This window comes from Zophobas morio, unplaced genomic scaffold, assembly GCF_036711695.1.
Source record: "Zophobas morio isolate AGI-343-1 ecotype UQ-CSIRO unplaced genomic scaffold, CSIRO_AGI_Zmor_V1 ptg000044l, whole genome shotgun sequence".
Taxonomy (NCBI): Eukaryota; Metazoa; Arthropoda; class Insecta; order Coleoptera; family Tenebrionidae; genus Zophobas; species Zophobas morio.
In genome coordinates, this window is record NW_026972149.1 from 910,127 (window position 1) to 934,957 (window position 24,831).

General features: G+C 35.7%; 1 protein-coding gene across 3 annotated transcripts in view; it reads right to left on the reverse strand.

Annotated features, from left to right (window-relative positions):
• LOC135141407 (Kv channel-interacting protein 4-like) overlaps positions 1 to 24,831 on the reverse strand; it is a 102,801-nt gene that overhangs the window by 7,569 nt on the left and 70,401 nt on the right. For all 3 annotated transcript variants that reach the window (XM_064072476.1, XM_064072477.1, XM_064072478.1), the window contains 3 exons: positions 17,245 to 17,369; positions 16,565 to 16,634; positions 7,302 to 7,372 (listed from right to left, as the gene is read on the reverse strand). In XM_064072476.1, the coding sequence (XP_063928546.1) occupies positions 7,302 to 7,372; positions 16,565 to 16,634; positions 17,245 to 17,369 (266 nt within the window). The remainder of the gene's footprint in view (positions 1 to 7,301; positions 7,373 to 16,564; positions 16,635 to 17,244; positions 17,370 to 24,831) is intronic.

Genomic DNA, 24,831 nt, shown 5'->3' on the forward strand with positions numbered 1-24,831 from the left:
AAATCGTTACCCCGCAACAAACTTGCAGACTGGAGCCTAAAAATACTAATTAACCCCGAAAATGTACAATTTCTGAGCGAAAATATGAAAAATAATTTTTGCAATCTCATCGTGACGTACGATGACGTCAATGTCACGTGAGCTACCTGATAAAAGGTCACATTTTTCGGTCCTCTGTGTTTAGTTTTGATTTCGGTTTAGTGGTAGCAACATCAGAGCTCCGTTTTGGCTTAAAAGTAGGGCTCTTTTCACGAATTTATAATTTATTATTAATAAATATTAGTGAAAATGTGTTGCATTAGTACTGTGAACACGAAGGAAGATGGATATTTTTCCGAAAAGGACCGAAAACAGGGTAAGTACGACTTCAGTTTTAATTTATCGGATTCCGTGATTCGTTCACTCGACAATGTTTAAATTTTGGGAAAATTTTCGAAACGATTGAAGTCGGTTGATCAAAGCTATACATTTTCACGATATAAATTAATAAATTTTAAACATAATTAATATCACTTATAATGTTTAACCTTCAAACTACCGGGTGGGGTTCAAATGGACCCCATTGTTACATTTTCCTATTTTTTCCCGTTATTTCTGGTTTAACGATAGTGGTATTTTTAGTAGCTTCGGTTAAGGCCTTTTGCTATGCATACAAAAATTATCAATTGTATAGGTGTAACAGTTTGTAACAAAAAAAAAAAAATAGTCTCTTGGGGTCCGCATGGACCCCACCTGGTTCTTTATGTTGCCATTTTTTTGTCTATATTTTGGAGATTTTATTGCACCTGCAGGTCTTATTCTGGGAATTTAGTCTTACAAAAACCATTGTTTTATTCTTTACTAGTTTATAGACGGCGTTGCAGTTTTGATACTGACTTGCAAGTGTCAGTATCGGTGTCAGTGTGACAATGTAATCACTGTAAAAAATTAAATTTTGTTTTATCAATGGCACGTTATCAAAATCGATATCAGTACAATCCCGCGGACGCTGCTTCGTCTATATAAGTAGCAGGGACAGAAATCAAGAAATTTTTGCATTTCCTGCAAAAGATTTGTTTGCCGAGAATATTCTACTCGTAACGTTGAATGTCAGGAATGCTGGAACAAAAAACTGTAACGAAAAATGCTTATTTAATATTGTTATGTAATTTTTTTGACTTGGTTGTGTTTAAAATTAATAAATAATTTGGATTCGTTAAAAATTTTTGATTAATTCTTTAATTTTGGCTAAAAAAGGCCATGGGGTCCAAACGGACCCCACCCGAAACGATGTGTAAATTTTCCCACCCGGTAGTTTGAAGGTTAAATATGATAAGCATAAATATGTATGATAATTAAACCGAAACTCGTTGTCCTACAAGCCCGAAATTATTAAAAACAAATCAATTTGTTTAAACATTGTTAAATTATCCCCGAAAATGTGCATTTTCCCGGCCAAAATATGAAAAATAATTTTTGCAATCTCATCGTGACGTACGATGACGTCACTGTCACCTGAGCCACCTGTCCGAAGGTCACTTTTCGCGGTGCTTTGTGTTCAGTATTAATTTCTGTTTGATGGCGGCAAGATCGTCGTGTCGTTTTGGCGTAAAAGAGGGACGTTCTAGCGAATTTCTACTTTATTATTAATAAATATTGCGGAAAATATGTTGTGTTAGTGCTGTGAACACGAACGAAAATAGATATTTTTCCGAAAAGAACCGAAAACAGGGTAAGTACGATTTCAGTTTTAATTTATTGAGTTCGGTGATTCGTTTACTCGACAATGTTTAAATTGTGGGAAGATTTTCGAAACGATTGAAATTGATTGATCAAAGCTATACATTTTCACGATATAAATAAATAAATTTTAGACATAATTAATATCATTTATAATGTTTAAATATGATGAGCATGAATATACGATAATTAAACCGAAACTCGTTTTCCTACAAACCCGAAATTATTAAAAACAAACCAATTTGTTTAAACAATATTAAATTATTGACTTCGTGGACCTATGTCAGCTTGTCGTCTTTTCGGCATTGTAATGAACTTCATAAAACGACACAGAATTATTTTCACAGTCAATCAAATCTGTAAATTTTGTCTTGAGAATTTTAAAATATTCAAAACTTAACAAATTAAATCCTCGAATAACGGTAAAGTTTGAGGTTTTGTCGAAACCACCAAAGTGAATATATAGAGATAAATTGTAAATTTTCTTATATACAAACCTTGTCCTGACAATAAGGAACACATAAAAAAAGAATCATCAAATTTGGTGCAGTCGTTCTGAAGTTATGCGGGTACATACATGTCGGCGATTCATTTTTATTTATATAGATGCATTATTATTGTAGAACAAATTTCATGACCATAAAAAAGGTTATACTGAGTCGACCTTAAAAGATAGACATATGCTGTCGGGCACTTTTCTTTAGAACTTTTAGAGGGGAATAATTTCGTCATACATGATTTTTACGTAACTTTAACCGTTTAATAATAAGCAGCGTAAGCAACGGAAGCTGTCAAAGGACGAATAATTTTCCCGTTTTTCCGAATTTTTCGTTGCTACTTCGCTCCTATTGATCGTAGCGCGATGTTATATAGCCTATATGTAGACACGATAAATGGACTATCCAACACAAAAAGATTTTTTGAATTCGAACCAGTAGTTTCTGAGGTTAGCGCGTTCAATTAAACAAACACTTCAGCTTTATAATATAAGTATAGAAGTATAGATTATATTTTGCAAAAGCGTTGAATTTTTATTTTTGTTTTTTTAGTTGTACCTTCCATATAAATTTGTTAAAAAAAGTAATATATAAATTAATTTATTCAAACAACTTGGTACAGTCTGCAAGGTTGTTTTGGGGGTAGTATTTAATGGTTTCTCCGAACGGGTTGATATTTTACATCAACAATCTTCGCATTGAGAAATAAATGTTGAGTTTTGACTTGGTTGGAGCATTTTTAACCCCCAATCTGCAAGATAAAATGTGGTCTGTAAATTAGTAACGCCTTCGCAAGCGTTTAGCAACGCTGCCACAAGAATCAGTGTTAAAGTAAAGTATATTTTACATATTTCTTGACAATTTTACCATTAATTCATGGTAGCAACAACCTTAACCTTTACACTATATATATAAAAAACGATCATCTGACTTTAATATAGGGTTTCTAGCAGTTGACCGCCTTTTCGTTCAACTTGGCTGGCCTACAACCCTCGCAAAACAAATTAAGTCGAGTTTAATATGTCGCAATGCCGGGGATTAGCGTTTCGTCCTTTACGAAGACTTATTCTGACACCTTATACAGATGCATTTGAAGCTTAGACTGTCACATGGTAAATTTGAGCCGTGATATAAATCCAGATTCCCTGGAACAACGGAGCAAACAAAGGGTGCGTTTTTACAACAGCAACTCGTCATAATTTTTGAAACAGATCTGACAGTCGCACAGAACACAAAGAGAGATGTACGCAATAAATATATTGGTTCTGAATTGCGATTTTGACCGGCCATTCAAAAGCAGAACTCGGCTGTTCATGTATGTTGAATATGTTATTCTTGCTCAGGGTTTTCAATTCAAACGCTGACTAGGTTGCTGCCGCATTTCAACGCAAAACCTTCGTGCGATCGAGAGATGAGAATATTTCCAAGATAAGTTTTTGTGATTTTTTTTTTATAATATCAGGAGCGGGATAAAAAGCCGCTCGTCTGACGTTTAATTGACTTAGTGTAAAGCATTCCAGGGTTTAGTGTTCCGACACAAAGAAAACAATGCGTTTGAATCCCTTTGAACAAGCAAAATTGCGTTTTGCAAGGTTGATTGTAAACAATGTTGACAATTTCGACCGTAAACAATGTTGCTGATTCAGGCAGGTCGTGCAGTTGTTAATAAAAGTACCTGAGAGTCACTGTTTAAATTTAAAACGACCACAATGTTTCAATTGTCGCATCATCGAGGAGTCGGAGAGATTTTTAATGTTATAAATTGACCTTGAACTAACTAATCACAGCTGATTTTTCTATAAATGTTTCACGTCTACGAAGATGATATGACCTGCTTTCACTGTGAGAGTCCATACGTTGCTTATGTTTTATAATTCTGGCAAAGTTAATAGTGAATATTCTACAGATGAACCGACAAAGCGTGTGAGGTTATAGGTCATTAAACTTTAAAGAGTAGCACTTCGATATTTTAATTTCAAAATATTGTTATTTTGAAATACTACCTTCTGACAAACGACAAACGCATAGTTTTTCACTATTTGTAGTTTAAATAATTATCATTTAATTTAAGGTGATAAAGGTTTTACCTTAACAAAGATTAGAATGATAGGTCATCATAACTGTGACAATTACTGTGACCACTGCATAACGAAGTAGCAAAATTCCAGTAGCAACAAATACGCATGGACAAAGGCGATTCGTCGAAATTGTCAAAACCCCTCAAAATTAGCTGACTTTCGTATGTGCAACTTGACCTCCTCGTCTATGGATTTGGTAAGCAATGTGATATTATATCGGTGTCTAACCTTTCGAACTAGAGAAGCTGATTTTTGCTTGGATAGGTTCTCGGCTTTGGAAGACGAGGATCTTCAAAAGACAGTTTTATGGGGTGATTATCGTGAATAGATAGTATTTCAGTCTAACGGCACGAATTGTGAGACTCCAACAATTTCGTAAGTGGTCGGGTTTAGATTATCTGTTAATTGGCCAGACCAGCTCAAAACTGGGATCTCTCTTAGGGTTAACAATTTTTTACATACTTCAATCCGTCCGGTGGTAGTTGGCTTACGCTCCTCATGTTCCAGGAATTGGGTATTGGTAAGGATATATCTACAAACAAATCCAGGGAACCTCGGGGCGTTTCTCAAGCCCCACTGTGGCTTTGATTGCGGTGTACCCGTAATGAAATCTTCTTGATGGTGGTAAGTACCCCTACGGGGACGACTTAAAGGCGTGGGGTTGATCCCGCCACCTCACATGACTTCAAACTGTACAGAGGGAGTGTACGAAGGCACGGGTGACTAGATCTGTTCTGCAATATTTATGTACAGCTGAACAATGCCAGTTCAAATTAGCACCCGAAATTTGTCCCTCTTATTTTTTCATCGATGTACATTTTTCATTGTTTCGTTTTAGGACTTGATTAAGAAATTAAAAATTAATCCTGCCTGTTGTTCAAACTAAACGTTGTAATGGCCTAATGTTCATGTAGCGAAATGTCAAACAACTGTAAACTTCCAAAACAAATTGCGGTAGAAACGCGGTGATTTTTTGTAGCAATTAATTTCCTTCTCTTTTTTCTCTTCTAACTCAAATATAAGAGTCACGCAGCAGGAAAAGACAAACCCTCGTCAGTATATCAAAATATAAAGTGAAAGATGATGACTAAGGGCAATGGAAGACGCAGCGACCTGAAGTCGCTCGAAACGAAGAAGCGAAAAGGAAATGATTTTATTTGTTTCGATTGACATAATTAAACAAGGCATGTTATTGTTGTGTCTGAGCCTAGCAACAACAACCGTCTGATAGCACTTTATTTATTTGAAGTTGTTTTGAGCGAATTCCTGTTGCGTATTTGCTATGCAGGGCAGCAACCACTAATTAAAGCGATTTGTAGGAAGGCGAGCACCAGTTGGTGTAATTTGAGTTCGGTGGTTGACAAGACCACAAACGCATAAGTTATCGACAAGGATTCGCTACGCATTGCGTAAAGACATTATCAATTCGTATGAAACGTTCCGGCAAGTAGTTTTATTACCTTCCCAAAAAATTGATGGGGAGAAGAAAAAAGGAAATAGACGAAATTTACTGACCAACATATAAAGTAGATAGAAAAGTTTAATAAGGCGGAACATCGTAGGGGAGATTCCGATTCCGACTGGTGAGCTCTGTTATTAGATATTCACTTTATGCAGATGCAGGCGCAAAACAATAGAAGCACCAGAGCGTGGACGTGATATCTGCTACCTGTCTTGTCGCAAATCACGTGAATTATGTAGCACGTCGCTTATGCCGTTATTATTCCATTGGTTAAAGGTCGCGCTTCTCAACTACTTTGTATAAATAAGCTAAAATAAGCTCAGAAGCTAGTTACCTGTGACAAAAATTCAACTTTGCCGAAAAAACACCACAACAGCGCTCAGAGTGGCTAAGAACAGAGTGATGTTAAGCGCCAAGCGCACCCTCTGCTATTAATAGAAGGAATCAATATACCTCGGCTCGACCCCGGCGTCAACGCTACCCCACCAACCATGGCCAAGGACAAGACAATGCAGGTGGAACCATCGCGGATGCACTTGCATCCCACTCCTGATACTAACGAACTCACGTCAAGCGAAACCGACCACGTTTACACAACCAGACGATTCGCATACACGTCAGTCCACAATTTTCGCTCTTGCAAAGTTGTGCGCGTCGCAAATGACGCTTAATTTGACAGTTGATAAGTTCTTTGATCTAACGCCACAAAGAGATAGCGTTTAATTAAAAAAAGTCGAAAAGCTCGCGGCAAGAGATTTATTACAACCTACACATCTAAGGGAGGACACGTTCAGAATTGTTTGTTATTTACATTAGGAAATATTGCGACTGATGGTGGCTTTGTAATTTCTGCTACATTTTTCCATTTAATGTCAGAAGAGGGACAACAGAATGATGCGTGCAGTGGTGTCGATTTGATTAGAAAATTACTTGGTCACACGATACGCATAATCATTTTATTTCTGCGAAAATGTGCAAACTTTGTTGGGGTTATATATCTTCATTGCTCAGAGTATTCTTGGATTTGAATTAATATGCTACTACTAGAATTCCACTCATTCCATTTCAATTTATAACTCTATTATTTTCTTTGAAAGTGAAAAAACTGCACGCGAACATTTCAGAACGATGATACGACCCTAGAGAATAACAACTTGGGTCGGCTACCTGTAAGAATGTGAAGAAATTCCGGGCTAATCCCCAATTAATCTTTCATTATTAGAAATTCCAACGAGGAATAAGTTCAACCTGGTTAAATTTTATATTTTGTACTTAGTTTTAATGAGTGCATGATTTTTAATAAATACTCGAACTCAGCCTGGATTAAAAATTAAAAAAAAGTTTATTGTAGAGCGCAGAATGGTAAACCGAACCCTGAAAGGTCGTAGCCGGTCGTCCCAATCGTGAATAATAAATATTTATCGAATGAAATAGCACTGGTCGAGAGTCGCAGAAGCGTTTAATTGTTTAATTATTTTGCAAAGATGGCCTACGATTTTAGATAGGGAAGTTAAAACTAAAAAGATATATATATGTGGAATTTACCTCAAAACTGATTTTTCCTGTTTGCTTTTGCTTGATGGTATTGAAGACGTAGTGAGCGTAGTTCGTTGCATCTGAAAAAGAAATAGTTAAACCCTTATGAATATGTCACCACAAACACGAAAATATAATCACAACATTACACCGACATAACTACAGCAGCACAGAGTAACATTACATAAATTAACCGTAACACAAATATTGTAATAATATATAAATAAACTAGCTGTAACGTAGATCCAGCTGTTACATCGATGTTACATTACTCATTTTGTCATGTACGTCCGCAAAGTTTGCGCTATATTAATCTAGCGTTTACTATTCGATTTAGGGAGATTTGTAACATCGCAGTTACATTACGCTTGGTTTACCAAAGGTCGTAAATTAGATAAATTAAGACAGGAACAATTCACGTTATTTGATTTATAGTAAATTAGATTCACATAGTTACGTTTGGTGCGTGACCCTTTTGCAATGGCCGGTCCGCACCGCAGGCAGTGTAGTTGGGACTTAATTGCAAATACAAATTATATTTATAACGCAATCAGTGAGTTTTTTGTAGGTTGAGCAGATTAAGTCGCTGACAGGGTTAACTTAACAATTCGCTAAATTTGTTGTATAATCAATAATCCGTTAGCCGATGCAGCAGTTATCCAAACAGCATATTAAGCATTAATTGGCCATTTATTCTGTTATTTGCTGATTATTCGATGAAATATTTCTAACAAACAAAAATATTGGGAATAGTTTTCGTTGAATTTATCCCTCAGTTACAAGGGATAAATCCTATTCGAGTTAAATAGATATCAGTACTGAAATAATTTGAATAAAACGAAACAACCGCAAAATAAATGACTTGGGTATCGATTCATCCGAATTACGTTTCTCCATCCATTTTAATCTCGTTTGTTTGGTGCATTATGTTTTTGTTGTCTTTAACGTCGTTAAGATACATCTCAAAGTTAGGGTCAAAGTAAATGTAGTGTTAAAAATGCCCCTTGCTTACAACAGCCAAGAAAGCAGACGTGTATTGCTGGTTACATGCCTCCCTTTACAAACACCCATTAATCTTGAACTACAATACACATATCTACCCTTTTAATTGATTACGCTTAGCCCAAAAGACATATGTTACCAGTTGAATTAGTTCTAAATGGAATTAGAACCATTCGGGGAGTTAATAGTTTTTGTTGGCAAACTCTGTCTGTTTTCGTAATCCCACCGTTGATCTTGCACATTATTAAGTTATTTCGATACCCATACCGTCTTAAGAAAGTGTTTGAAAACTTTTTTATATAATAGAACAGACCGTAATTTTGATCAAGCGGCAAATTGAATTTGTTTTATTAACGACTGCAATGTAGGCTAAAACTCTACCGCTTCAGCACCCGTATTGCCATAAATCATAAGAAATTAATGTCAGCAGCATTTTTATTTTTACTTTTGCGTTAATTGATCGATAAAATGGCTTATAAAGCTAAAATTGCAGCAGTTTGTCATTTCGTCACTAGGGATAATAATAGTATTCAAAGTAGTGGAATAGCAGCACGTTTTGCGAAGAAAATGGAATCGTGAGCACAAAAATTCAAGGCTATTAAGAGAAATTAAGTTGATGTGAGTACGTGAAGCGATCACCACATTTCCATTTCATCCAGTGACAAGAATTAGACGACTAAAATCTTCCAAATCTGCTGTGTAATGCTATGAGATGTGGAAGTATAATATATGTAAACTGTCTTATATTTTAATGTTAAAATACTCGGTCTGATAATCATGCGAGCTCATCCTAGTAATCACAATCCTGGAGTCCTAAGTAGTTGATATTGGGCTTATTTTTGAGCAAACCCCTGTTACATGTAATTTTATGATTCCTCTTTCGGTTCCAACTTGATTATAGTTTATTCTTTTGTTTTCACTTCGCCTCACAGTTTCAGATTATGGAAATTTCTGAGACGCGATCTAGTTCATTAGTAATTAAAGCTAAAACTTGTCCAAATCCTCGGTGGGTATTTTTGGTGCACACACTTTTTCAAAGAAGTGTAAATATTGGTAAAAGTGGAACAATTATCCTTCTCTTGGCACAATTTGCATCGAACCCACACGCCTGAATTTTATCACTTCATTCTTTTCTTCAAATAACTTAGGTCGTCAATACGAAAACTCAACCGGTCTGACTTGAAATGTGATCAAGATCCCGAAAAAGCAAATTATTATTTACGTTTTTGCACAGATAGTAAACACAGAGCTGACAAATCCCATCGTCGAAGTCCGCCCGATTTTACTGATGCGTTTTATGGCCGTTTGAAGATTACTGGATGAAAACGAGATCCCGGAAAACCCGTGTTTGCGTTGTGGAAAATGAAAACAAAATGTTTTCTTTCCAACCGCCGCGGCTGCAATTAGTAAATTCGAAGGGACGCGGGATAGGCTGTAATGAATATTAGTTGAATACATAAGGCCATGCACCTTACAAAACGAATGAATTGTTTATGAAAGTAAATTGAAACGTGTTTTTGTTGATATTAAAAGTCAGCCTTAAAAGCTGCACAGGTATAAATTTGTTAATTTCTTAAATTGGTCCTAATTACGGTTTTAGGTTATAATTAAATTATTTATAAATGGAAAAACTTCGGTGCTTTAGGTAGAGGTAGCTTTGCCGCAGTGATGAATTTTTAAATAAACTTAGAGAAGTGTTGAGGAAAATCTTCCGAGGTGTGACATTTTCGCACTCCTACAAAACTATAAGTTTTTGGAAGTGCCACTCGGAACATCTTTAGTATGTTTCGCAGAAAGTTTTAGAGTCAATACGGTTGATGATCGATTGGATGGGAGAATTATTTACGATGATATATTCGACTTGTTGTTAAAATACACTCACACAACGTGGCATAATCGAAATATGTAACATATGTCATATTAAAATTTATATTCCTTAAAAATAAAGTCTAGTTAAGTACGCTTTTTATAAGTGTGACGCGCTCCCGCCCTGGCCAATAACACACCACGCAAAGTATTAATTCATTCGTGAATTAATTCAAAGTTAAACTCGCTCACTGTATGTTTTAATTTTTAATTAAATAAGTTCACTGGAGTGTTAACGTTAATTTTTTGGTTAGTACACTTTGATTAACCTTTTGAGAAGGTAAGCGTGCCCGTTTTGTATTAGTGGTTTGTATTAGTACTCATTAATTAGTCAAAATTCTAATTATCAGCATAAAAGAGCATGTTTAAAACCCTCAAAATCAGAGCAAATCATTCCAGTTAACCAACATGGAGCTGGTGTTTATCTATTAGATGGCGTCAAGTTAATAACTAGACGACTTTAAATTTTGGGAAAAACAAACAATTTTTGTATTATGAATTAAAAAAAAAACGCAATAGGTGATTTTCCTCTACTTTGTATGAATTAATATAAAAAAGTCCGTTTGTTGTTTCAAAACTTCTTCATTAGTGACTAGAGGGACGATTTAGAATAATAAAACCATAACCTGTAGTAGTTTCCCCTATACTTTGCGCTTCAGCAAGTTTTCACATTCAAATCTAAAGAAGTTTAGAGTTGCAAAAGGAACTTATTGCAGATTTAATTTTATTAATGCAAATATCTGGAACTCTGAGCAGAGTTAATTTTCTTTCATCGTTGACAAAATCTGGTTGACTTACCTTAGCCGCTGACGTGGAACTGATACCTTTATGTGGATATTAGACACCGTTGAACGAACAGGGTGAAGATAGATCATCCAGTTTTGTGATGTTTTTTACAGCATGGTCAGCTATTATAATTCTATATATTACTACAAGTTCTACTTGTTATTACTCAAAATGAAAGTAGAATTGTATGTAGACATTATTAGAATATATGTTCAAGATGGATTGTGCTTAGTTTTCTAATAATATTGTAGAATTATTAAGTGAAATAGACGTCTGTGTTGCACATTGAAGTATTCTCCGCAAAGCCTGAAAAACAAACTAAGAATTTCCGTATCGTCGGTTTTTATAAGGAGCTGAAACTAGGGTTATAAAAAATTCCCGATCATAAACGAAAACCCCTTTTGATAGTCTCTCGAAGAAAAGGTTCGGGAAAATAGTTCCATTTTATTAATCTTAAGAAAATTACCTTGTTTTCTAGTTGAATTACAATGATGGGACTGGGTATTAACTGGTATTTGTCGTTTTACAGAAAAACTGTCTGGGTAATTGTGACTTCTAATGCAACTTAGTTAGTGACGCTCGAACATCAAATAAATGAGCAAACATTGTAGCAATGCATTTCTTGCTTTCATTTGACATTAAATAGCGTAGAAATGCTAACAGACGTAATCATCGTATAGGGTCGTCATATATCCTATCCTACTCATGAAAATTTTATTGGCTTTTGTAGACCAACGACTACTATTCCCGGGCATACAAGCATCATCTTACAACTACGAAAAAACTTTGGTTTCCGGAGACGGTATGATCACAAAAACCTGCAACTAATAAACGTTCTCAAAACATACCGTGAGGATTTTTTTCTCTGAATATAAGATAATGAATGTTAAGTTGGTTGCATACCTGCTTGTAATGGATTGATTTGGACTTAAAAACTGAACATAAAATTTGATCGAATTGTAATGGCCTACTCCTCAATTATTACGAATTTTATGTTCACTTTTAGAGGATGAATATGCAACCCAACATACATGAATTATCCTATTTTCAGAGAAAAAAAACCTCACGGTATATGATAGATGATGAAAAGTAGATATGTTGTGAAGAGACAAGGAAGACATATTGTAATAAGATTTTTGCTTGGAATGCAATAATTTAGCGTCTCAGTAAAGCAATTAATGCATATCTACTCAGCGTCACGATTCCTTTGTATCCCGTATTAAATTAATTGAAATAATTACATTAAGTCTCGGAGGTGCGTTATGCATTCTAATGATTTCTAGGTATGTGTCGCTGTTCTGCTTCGTTCAAACTGATTAAATTTACAACTTTTTTATTATAGATATGACCCTTCTCCAGTACAGACTATTTGTTATAACATAAACTGACAGCGTTTGATTAGTTCATCACATGGCTACGTAAGGCAGCTTTAACGAAAACTTAAAGTAAGTATCTGTGAAGTGAGAACGGCTTGATGAACTCCCGCGAGGTTAAATCAAGTTAATTGAGAAAATTTATTCGGTTATTGAGAATTCGGCTTTCTCATTTCCATTGTTCGCACTTCTTTTTAGGTCACAGATTCTTGTGACCTCTTCTATGAAATGGATATTTTCGCCTATAACTTGTCCTTGGATTTAGTTTCTCTGGGTCGCTCAGCGAATTATCCCCTTCGAATTCCATTTCGTTGTTATGTGCATCGTTTTTTGTTAGACAATGAAAACAAGGAAAAGGATCAGGAACCTTAACCTTACGCAGATTTTGAATTTTGCGTTGACTTACAAACGCGATGAATGTTTCAGTGACAGACGTCCAGGCGCCTTGCAACTATACACTAGCTGAAAAGGGTGTATTTGTTAAATGAGAGAATCAATAAATGCAGACCCTATATAATTCGCGGGCAGCGAGACCTACATTAAAGTGATAGTCTTTATCACGTAGTATATGAGCTGATAACGCATAGTCTTCAACATATTCCCTTGACGTCCCTAAAGTGCACGCCGCGTCGAAGTGCTTTCGGTTTTACGGAACTTAACAGGATTTCAGGACTAAACCCTATCTTACGAGTAACCAGAAACCTCTTCATCTCACGACTCGATGGTGAACTTCTTCTCGCCTCTCTCATAATTAAGCATTCGCGTATACACGTTCTGATTTTAAACGCGACTGAGTTTGTAGTAGGTTTCACGATACGAAATCGCTGCTTGATGTAAAATTCTGGTTGTTTGGCGAATTTTTGAATACAGATCCGTTGTGCGCTCGTTTCGGCTATTTATGATTTTCCTCGTCGTATTTTATCATGTCGTCTAACTCGAGGAAATAGCTAAAACCCATTTCACGCATCAGATACCAATCACTTAATTAATTGATGATCACATCAAGATTAAATTGTCACTTTAAAAATCAGTCAGCAGGGAAGAGTAATTAAAAGGATCAGGCGACATCCTAATTGAACTCTTGTCCGGATTTAATCGTGCTAATGTTGTTTACCTTTTTAAGATTAAGTACAGCCGATTTGGAAACTTCTCAGAGTACCGAGGTTTGATGTGACCTTTATACGTTGAAAGTCTTTCCATGTTGCTAAGAATTGCTGTTTTGCTCGGTTCCCTTTTTCGCTTGATGAGATGGCTACTGATATTATCTTCGGTCTGATGTATCATTTCAGATACATATGTTTTGTTAAATGCGGGTCAAGGATAATCTTGCACTGCACGTTTAACCAGTGTTTAATTTTTGAGTTGTATGGAGCCTGTTAGAACGAACCGTATTTTGGAAGTCAAACATATACCAAACAACTGTGTTTACATGGATGACTTCTTTATTTAAGACGAGAAGCGAGTTGGACCATAGAAATCAAGATAAACTCAACTCGCTGCGTCGTGTCAAGTTTGCTCTTCAATATTCTTATTGATTTTGAAAGGCAAAAAATATTAAAAGCTGGATTCAAGTTTGGAACGCAATCAAACTAAAATTGGACCAGTTTTAAGAACACTAATATCGGCAGACACTCTAAAAGCTTCTTGGATGATTAATCACTTTGTTAATCAATCAAAGAATGATTCGAAACAAGCTGATGAGAGCTTATATAACCTAGTTCGAACTCTAGAAATTTTCTAGCGGGGTTGGAGTTAATAATTAGCAGCGCTAACGAAAAACTTTCAGATTTATTGCGTTAGTTGAGATATTATCAATGGAGAAGATATTACGGTTCAAGTACCTTGAATAATTGCGGCGGAATTGAGGGTTGTATTTCATATTTCACCACAATGCTTTGTAAACACTGCCACGTATTTTAAGTGTTATTAAATATTGACACTCTATATCATCCTTTCGTAACGCGAAGAATACCTGCAGCCGACAAGTAACACGATAATATTTCTACGCCACTGCACTCTCATTGATCTTACCCTCTCACTATGCAGAAAACGCGTTTGTTTGAGTAATACTGACTATATATTCTACAATCGCAACAAAGAAAAAACTTTATTCAAATTTAAAAATACACACGCGGAACTGGAATAAACAAACAGAACTTAGAAAATATTCAGAAACAGGTTGGTCGTCTTTGGTATTGCATTGACAACAGTCAGTGCGGTAGTTTCGGAGATTATCTATCTAATAAAACTGCCAAGAGACCGACTACAGACAGACAGACCCATTTTTAACAAGATATGACGTCATACTTGACCGAAACGTTGTAAATTTATGATAGTGTTTGCAAGCATTTTTACAGAAACGCGTTTGTTTTGTTTCTCGTTTCATTCCCAGCTTAAATGTGCAATGTGCATTGTTGCGTCTATGATCACAATATAGAATAATCCTTTGTTATAGCTAGCAGAATTGTAGTATTCGACAGTATTGTCACATGTATTTAGGGATGTTCTTGCAGACAATATGTCGTTAACACTGTTTCCTCAAGACAAAGATTACCATCTCAATACAGCTGTACTAAATTCGAAACACATTAGCTGTGAGCACAAGAAATGTACTAATCTCATTTCGCTCGATTAGGCAATTAGAAGTTATGTTAGTTATTAAAGTTCATTAGTTTTCGTGCAGTCCTAATGTAGCTACAAATTCTGTTCAACAAAATCACGTTCAAAGTGGATGCATATTCATTAAGAGCAACAGTTTTGCCATTTGCATGTTTAAGATCATTATCTTGAAATGCGATGTATATACCCAAGAAATTAATAGAGGTTCGTTGGGTAACAACACAAAGGACATCCCTCAACTCGCCTTATTAATTTTAAATTGGACAATTAAGAACTGCAGTTCTGCTTCAGTTTTGGTACGGGAAGTGTGATAAATCAGCTTATAAGGGTTTCGTAAGGAGATTATGTCGTAAGTAAACACAATAAAGGGCTGAGCTACCATATTATAACGTTGGAGACAAGCACAAAAAATAAATGTTTTATATTATTTTGTGTATTATTTTCATTCTAAATTTAGTCAAAATTATTAGATTCAGTTCACGAGCATCCACTATTTGAAGTTTTGTCACTTTATTGTAGCTGTCATAAAATTCTGCCGAAACGACTTAGCATTAAAGGGAACATTAAAACCAACAGTGTAGAAGCAACGTAAAAATTGAAGTCATCGTGCAAATTGTCGCTAAAACGGCAAAAGTAATTTTAAGACTTTGTTTTTTCCAATTCCACTCTCCTTAAACAAGTTGTGTGGAAATAAATTTCCGGTCCCAATTTATTTATGGAGAGGAGCTTTGCTTGTTAAAGTTCCCGTGCAGAACGACGTAATAGTTTAAATAAATTACAACCTATTTGAACCTCAGAAGGAGTTTCTAACTCGCACGTCTTACGATAATTAAGAGTTCTAGCCAGAAAAGGTCCCTAGTCAAAAGCGTGAAAAGCAAATAAAAGTAATCCACCTGCAACCTTGCTTTTATATCTTACAATTAGAGGTAAAAGAACTCTGTGGAAAGCGCAAAGTTTAAAACACGTCGTTTACATTTAGAAAACGGTAGAACGTGTACGAAACACAAAGGTCGCTTGATTATTGCATACACGTAGATCCGGTTGTGACGCTACCGCAAACCGGTTTATCTCAACGCAGAACAGGTTTTAGGCGAAACTTAGACCACATAATTAGTTAACTACACATATAAATACTTAAATGATAACCGTGACTGCTATATTGCAACACGAAAAACGAATCGATTAGTTATTTGAAACCGGTTTAATTCAACCGATTTAAAAAATCTGATCCTTGGTAACATATGTGTTTTATCTGCTTTCTCAAGGGGTTGTGCAAGATAGCACTTTAAACAATTGCCGCTATAAACGTTGAAGTAACCGTTATTGCTGTAATTTGTTAATTTAGTTGTTTTACTGTCTTCCTCAATCAACATTAAGCGGTTGTGATAGTATCCTCTTGAGAAGTGATCTGTCTGAAATGTGTCGTTACATGTTCAAGGTTTTCATAGTAATACCGAGTTGATATAGTGTAATATCTTTTTAATGCCTCCTTCTTTCATACTCGGTGATTCTAGCACACAGTGCGCTTTTATGTTAGATTTACGTTGTTTTGGTTGTCTTATTGTAGTCACGTATGGTATCGGAAAATATTTATTAAAACTAGTAATTGCAGCACATAGAACTTACCGCCTAGGGGGAAAAACTGCGAAAATATGTGTTTGAAGGAGTCTTCGTCCACCATTCCAGTCGGGCATTCCTGGAAATTTACAGAATATTAATATAAACGCGCTAAGTCGTGCCAGGTGTATTTCTTATAATATAACTATACATACTGAATAATGGTTTCGCTTCGTTTAAACTTAATAATTCACGAAAAACAGCTAAATAAAGCAAACAAAAACTCGCAGCAATACAATTTTGGTTGTGTGTTATTGTGTGTACATTTCTAATGCAAGTAATCGATAATTCAATATGAGGATGTAAATAAACCATCCCTACAATCTACTAAACCTAATATTCGGAAGTAAGTTTGCTTTACAAAGATGTAACATCCGAATTTGAATTTTATCACAAAGTTGGAAATTACAGGCTGGTATGGAAATATGCTGAAGTTTAAGTTATTGCTGTGCCTTTCACCTTTCATCCCACAAAACCAACATTTACATATGCAAACTACAATTGTCAAAGAGGATGTGGAAAGGCTAGTTATCTTTGATTATATAATCTACTTCGGAATTAACTTCATAGTCAAACATTAAACCCATATATACAATTAAAGCCCGTAATATTATTTCCTCTTTGGGATTCAACTGGTTCCACATTTTATTTATGAGAAACGAAACAATTCTTTTATACGTTTTACTAACCTGCTTGAATCCGCGGTACATTAACTGAATTTCTTTCCTTGTAAATTTGGTTTTCGAGGCTAATTTCTGTAATTCTTCTGGTCGATACCTGGCTATATGAAAGTTAAATTCGTCTGATTCTTCATCTGAAACACAAATTTATACCTTATTAGTATTCAACATACAAAAGTTCATACTGTTACATTGAATGACGACTAACTATTACAGCGATTATGTACAAAATAATTCCGGCGCAATTTGACTGGACTCTCTTCACTGAACTAGCTGAATGATAATTGCGTTCCCGAAGCCGCTCTATTTAAACCCATGGCGACTTCCGCTTCCAGGTTTTTCGAACGCCGCTCGGCCGCCGTCACCAACGATGAGTCACCCGTACCTAGTAGAAAGTTCTCGTACCGGGGTGGCGAATGGGTTTCGTAACATTGTAATTATTGTTTTCCAATAATCTTAATAAAATGAAGAAAACACGAATTGGATCATAAACGACATAATATGACTTGTTCGTAACAAAACAACATTTCGAATTTTAACGATTATTGAATAATTTAACGTTTTGTGTTCTATTGATGGTGTTCATCAATTCATCGAGTATTATTTGATTATCATTCATTGGTGTAACTGTGGACAGTTTATTGAATATGTGATGAACACATTGGGCGGACTGATTCAATTCAAATTCTTGAGACCAAAGTTTCGACCAGAAAGTTGTTAGTCCTTTGAAGTTCATCGGAGTTTGTATCTATTAGTTAAATGTCGATAGAATTCTTTTTCATTGTTAAAAAATAAAGTGTTATGGATTTTTCTGAGATATATATACTTGTATATTTTATTATATTTTTGGTCAATGTGGTGTTCTAAATCCTCTAAGTTATTGTGTTATTTGACCTGGTTGTTTTATAATGTTATTAATTGTATAATTTAATCTTGTTTTCCAATGTGAAGCGGAGTAGATATGATTGGTGTTAGTATTTATTATGTCGTTGCATGTGTTGATTTGAATGCAAGCTAAAGCTGCACAATAGATAATTGTGTAAAGTTTTTCAAAAGAGATAGTATTCGTTATCTCGACATTTGTTAGAAATATTTTCAAATAACGGTGGCGTGGAAGTGAATGTTAATAAAATTTATTTATTCATTTCCTACGGAAATCGATGACGTCATCTCAAAAAAGAAACTGGAACTGGTTATATATATTAAAAAACATATATAAGAATATTGTAATTTATTACTTGAAGAATGTTTAAAAAAAATTAAAGCATGTCCTAAACAGATCATATTCTATTAGTTAAAGTGCAGATATACTGGAGCACAGTAATATTTACTCTCGAATAAAGTGACGATAACTGAGATTGAGTAAACTACATACCCATTATAATTTTATTTGCTTGTTATTTCCAATATTAATGCATTTGTCGGCTTTTCACTTATCGGTTATGATTGATCACTTTTAGAGTGCATAAATTTCCGCCCTGGACTAACTTAATAAACTCTTCCATTAAAACGGTGCATTGTAAGGCCGGATTTAGGTAAATAATATTAGCTTCAGCACATATCGCAACAATGAACCCTAATGGTTAAGGACTCTTATAATGCGGAAATTGTCTCCTAACACTTCGACGAAGCACCTCCAAAAAACATAAATTACTAAAACGTGTTTCTACAGAGTTTCTATAAGTGATTATGGGGTCGAAATAGGTCATGCAAGTGTGCCGCCTATCACTTTATGCGGATTTTATTAAATGCCCAAGGACGACAAAAGGAAACTATCTCTCAAATATATGGTGACAGTTGCATTATTTCTTATCTCGCCAGGAACTGGTACCCAATATAAAAAACGATTATGTAAATTACAGAGAAGCCGCGCGCAAGCAAAAATGCTTAGCCACGCCCTTTACTTTGTAGTGCTGAGTACTTTGAATTAGCGCGCTTGCACCTCACCGCAACGATGAAATCTCCTCAAGATTTATCGTTTAGCGCAGGCGGTGAACACCAACATGGTAAGAAGTGTATTCAATTTGCAAAGTAAGTTTTCACACTCGTCCTGAATAGCATTAGGCAATCGAGATTTGTGGATATGGCATGTGAGTTAAACGTACGTGACTGAGCGTAAAATTTACCATTTGTTTAATATTTCATCCTGTCTAATCTCGGCGTTAGCATCCACGTATATTTTCGATGAATAAACTTGGTGTTTTCTCGATAAATAACAAAGCTAGGGTAAAACCCAATCTATATCTGCTCTCTGATGAAGGTGTAATCTTCGCCCTGCCACTTTTTAGTGATAGAGCCGTATTTATCAAAGTAAAACTTTGGTGGAAAGTATGCAATAAAATCAAGATGAAAGAAGACATCACACGCTGAAACTTGGCTTTTACAAGGCGTTTATTGTGGATGTGGCGCACACAAAGTTGCTTTCGAGTAGGATAAATTTGAAGACGGTTTGCATACGGTTGGGGAATGATCGAGTTGGGATAAGGGCTTTATAGTCATACACTTACTGTAATGAGGTGGTGACGAATGAAAAACTAACCACTCGAAATACCTAGAATGTGGGAGACTAATGTAGAAGAGTATATAAATAACTTCGTTATATGTACATTTGTAAATTTAAGTAATATTTTTTCAAAAAATAGTGAAAATATATATACATACTGATCAAAGTTTTTCATCTCTTTTCACGACGGTAGAAAAAAATGTCAGCCAAATCACATTTCATTGACATAAACAATTATATGAGCATTTGGTCAGTTCACTATAACGAGCTATAATACTAAAACTGGTTTTATGATCACTAAACTCGTTTGAATAAATAACTACCAGTTACAACTGGTTTCATTTGAGCTTCATTTACTTTTGTAAATAAAATACGTGAAAGTCGTCGCAGATTTCAGTCGCAACTAAATGCCCCCCGTTTTTACCCCAGTTTAGCTGGTTGGTGCAATATTTTAATAATCTATTACCTCTAAAATGTCATGTCAAGAACTCATTTATCACGTTTCTGTGGCTTCAGTGACAGGATCATCTAAAATTTGTCGACCCTTGTTTGTCAGTTTTGGATAAAACTAGCTCTGTTGATTCCTGTAAAAGAGATAGATCATCGCTCCTATACAGTGAAACTAGAGAGTTTCATTATTAGCAAATCATCTAAAAGTAAATAATATAGTAGTGCAAATTTATAGTGAATTTAATTGAAGTGGTTTGCTCTGATTGGTGGTTCGTTAACTTTGTGATCGCTGTTCATTATGTGACTAATAATGTAGTTTCAATATTTTACATCGATTATACAATGAAAGTCATCGTCGATTAGGGAATAGTAGTAATTACAAATGCGGTAGTGTTTCCACTATTAAAACGAAGTAATAACGTTGAGTTATTGCAGCCACTAAATCATATATAGCTCCGATAAACGAAATTATTTTCACATCACTTTACAAAGTTACAATTGAAGGCGCAAAATGTGCGTCTAATTTGATATTATGGAAAAAATATGCGAAGACATGTTTCACTCTGAGAATTTTCTTTGCGAAAACACGATAACGAGATTTGGTAACTGACAGCGGCTGCCATCATATACATATTATCTCGGGTTTCGTACTGTGAGTTTTTTGGGTTCAGATCTCGATGTGAAACACAGTAGTATGAAAATATGGAAGATGAAACGGTTAGAGAAAGACTGATGACGCGCCTTAACCACCTCAGATAGCTGAAATATAGTTTCAACCTGAAGGCGACGAGCATTTAACGATATTTCATGTTTGAATATAAATTTCTTCGGTGAATTCAATCAATAGCAGTGAAGCAGTCCAGCACAGAGCTACATGATGGATTGTATTTTGAATCTACCACCAGGAGTTCCTGTCACATACCTAAAGAGATATGTGGCTATGATTGGAAGTCTTCGTCTTCACGTTACAAATTACGATTTCTAAACGACGTCAAATAGGTTTTGGATGTTCGAACGTTTTGTGCGACGTACGAAGTATAGATATGTCGGTTCTTTTTCCTTTGTAGAGGATTTGAGAGGTCAAGTATGCTTTTAATGTGATGAGATGGCCGCACCTTAACGTCGTAAGGGTTAGGTTGACTATTAGAATCACGAATGTTTTTGGACTACCGAATGTACGAACAGTCAAAATATAGTCGGAATTATTAGAACAAATGGAAGAATACGTCAAGCTTAGGCGCATATTCGAGCCGACGGCCGACATGGACAGCTTAATATGAGGAATGAAATATGCGAAAATGCAGCGGACAGGAACGTAAAATATGTACATTATTTAAAATTAACATATTTTATAAGAAAACCTAAGGTGAAGTAGTTCGTGACATTTTTACGTTTCCATGCCTGCGGTGATGTTTTAATTTGCATTGGCACAGACGTCGTATTCTCTTAACTTTCATAAATCCTGAAGGAGCCGCGCTAGACTCCCTCGGGATTCGAAAGATTTTACACAGAATCTAAAGAAACAACAACGCTTTGGAAAACTGATGCCAAATACCGATCAATCAGGCTGTGCGTGGTTTATAAGAACGCCCTCAGAAACGTTCGAAGATTCCCCGATACGCACATAATGTTTTCTCACTTTGATTCCGCTTTTATTCTTTTAATACCTTTTGTGACATAAGCGGTTTTGACACTGACTCGTCAGATGGGTGGGAATGCGTGGGTTTTTTCACAAATAACAAACGTCAGTTTTATCACGTCCTCATCTGAAAATTTAACTGGAAAAATTACACCGTATAATAATAAGGTTTTGTTTTAGGACCCATTATGTTCGTAGTTTATGTCAATGAATTAATAAATGAACGGACAAGCTTAATACTTTTTACGAATAGAACTCGAGACGGTTCTGCACTGCTACAAAAATGGATACAAAGAAGAACTCGCTTGAAGAAGCAGAGAAGTGCACACCATCATTATGTAATTTTACTTCTTGAATTTTTGGTCTTTGTTGGACTCATGTACTGGTAATCTTATTTTTCCGAAGGGCGAGCCCACCATCAAGAAACTTTTCACTACCCCTTCGAGTCCAACACCAATGCCGGTTAACTAGAAGAACGGCACCCGTCCAATAGGGCTTAGAGCCGGTCCCAAGGTTCCAGTCCTAAGTATGGAGGTACTGGTGAACCTTCGCCATTCCTTCTTAGCCTTGCGAGCTAGTAAGGCACCGGAGGCTAAAAGGTGGAGGGCAACACCTGTGGCACCCTGTGAGGTAACCCGTTTCGTTCGATACCCAGTCTGTACCAAGCGATTAACATACCAACCCTACAACTCCTTTGTGTACTGGACCGTAAGGAGCATACGTGTAGATAAGCGGAGAAAAATGTTGTTACGCCTCTCGCTTTCCGGGCAAACATCCAGACCACTAGACCACGAGGCGAATTACCTTTCTCCGCTTATCGACGTGATATTGTGCCGCCACAAAAGTATCTCTCTGCTCTCACAACCCCCGGTTTCCTCGTACCCCTTATTGCCCAAATTTTGCAGTTTTTTAAAAGAAACTTTGGAAGTTTTGGTCGGCCTCTTTGTGAAAACGAGAGACACCAATGAGAGGGTGGGCGTTAACGTAAAACAAGAGGGGTTATGTGGCTATGCGTTAGCGCTTCATTCCCACCATAGAGTGCCATCAAGGGTGAATGACCAAGAAGAAAATAAAGCCGATGCTACTGTATCAGATTGAAAAATCATCGTTGAACAAGAAAGGTCAATAAAGGCTATTAGTTTTTGCGAGGAAAAACTTGTAAAAAATGTATGAACCTTAAAAACAAAGATGGATGAACACAGCAGAAGACTTTTTAAAAAAATCTGAATATTCAACTTCAACTGCAAAAATACTTTGCTTTTTGGTGATATGATTTTCTAAATGTAGCGCGCTAGTATGAAATAAAGATACATATGTATATATTTTTTTAAAATGGTTGCGTTTAGAATCGGTTGTGCTTTTTGTTAACTTGTTGCTTTAGGTTATACATTTTACTGTTTGATTTAACATGAATATAATTTTCATGTGCACAAAGTGTGTAATGTGCTTTCATGAAAATGAAATTCTTTGTTCCTGTCCAGATGAGCATAAACAAAAGTAATTGTATTTTCATATATCGAATTCTCTCAGACGAATTTACATACAAACTGCCACTTACAGTTGAAGATTCTGTTCCTGAAACTCACAGTCTGTTGTAAAGAGCAAAGGATTATTATTTTGTACGCCAGAAGGGAAAGGCGCTACAAACGAGAGAAAAAAAAATAACAGTTATAGTGAAACACATAATCTCACAAAGAAGACAAAAACGACATAAACAATATTTATATTTGACGTTTCGTTTTGAAATGTATCCAGATTTATAAGGAACGTGAACTAAGGTGGAGCATACTGCGTGGAAGCACGCGATCCAAAAATTTTTGTGAAGTTTTCTTAATCCGATAACGTTCGCATAGTATTTATCTAATTATTATTACTACTATTATTAAGTAGAAAAATGTAGTAGAATAAAAGTTTCAACTTTGATCTGCGACTCGCTGAAGGAGCTGGGAGATACAACTTTTGATGGAATACTTTGTAAAATTAGATGTGCAGTAAACGCAAATACAACGAAACGTCAAAGTGGGTTGAAGTGTAGCCGAAGCAAAGATACAAGAGGTTGTAATATAAATTCGTCGACAAAGCACGACATACAAGAGGATGGAACAAAAATAAGTTGGTTCCACAATAGAACACGCCAAAATTTATTCAACAGCCGGCGCTGTTATCAAAAGCATGTGTATTATCCTTGGAATTTCCTGAATAACTAATTTGCACAATAAGAAGTTGGATGAATACGAACTTATTGTACAATCGGCAGTTTAAGGAAAAAGTGATCTAGAGGCCAGAAGTGGAGGCTTTTATGTGAATTGGGTCTATTTCGTATTCAAGTTAGGTTTCGGTGGGTATACAATATTTAAAATTTTTACTTTATTTATAATTCTTTGTCGGTTTGATGCGCGTAAACCTACATCAACCCGAAGCGAACAATATTTATTCATAGGAAGTTCCACATATACGTCAATAAAATCCCCATATTTCTTTAGGTTTGGCTGCGCTTGCGATCCGGAAAATTGGAAACAATTTAATTGCATGATTGACACGTGAATGAGACTTGGCCATGATATTTGAAAGCCATTTTAATTAAAAACAATTTTATATTTAATTTAAAATGCAAATCGCGTTCGCTCGTTGGAAATAAAAATATGCAGGGCACACACTGAGCGAAAATGAAAGGTTTTAAACTGTACCTCACAAGGGTCAATTATATAACGAACTCGTCTGCTCCTGACACAGTTGGGAGCATTTGTTGCGTGCTGGGTGCTGAAATTGTAAAAATTACACTAATGAGAGCGACAATTTTTCACTTGCTCCTTTGCACTACTTCAGCCACCAACTATAACCTTAAACTTGATGAATAGAAGCGTGGTGCAGAAAACCCAGCAATACATCCGTCTCCATAAAGCCGCGACTTCACATCCCGATGTTTCCTCGCCTGAAAAGGTCAAGCGGTAAATCAAAGACACCGGTTTTACCAAAGCTTTAATCTTTAGAATGAACTCTCATT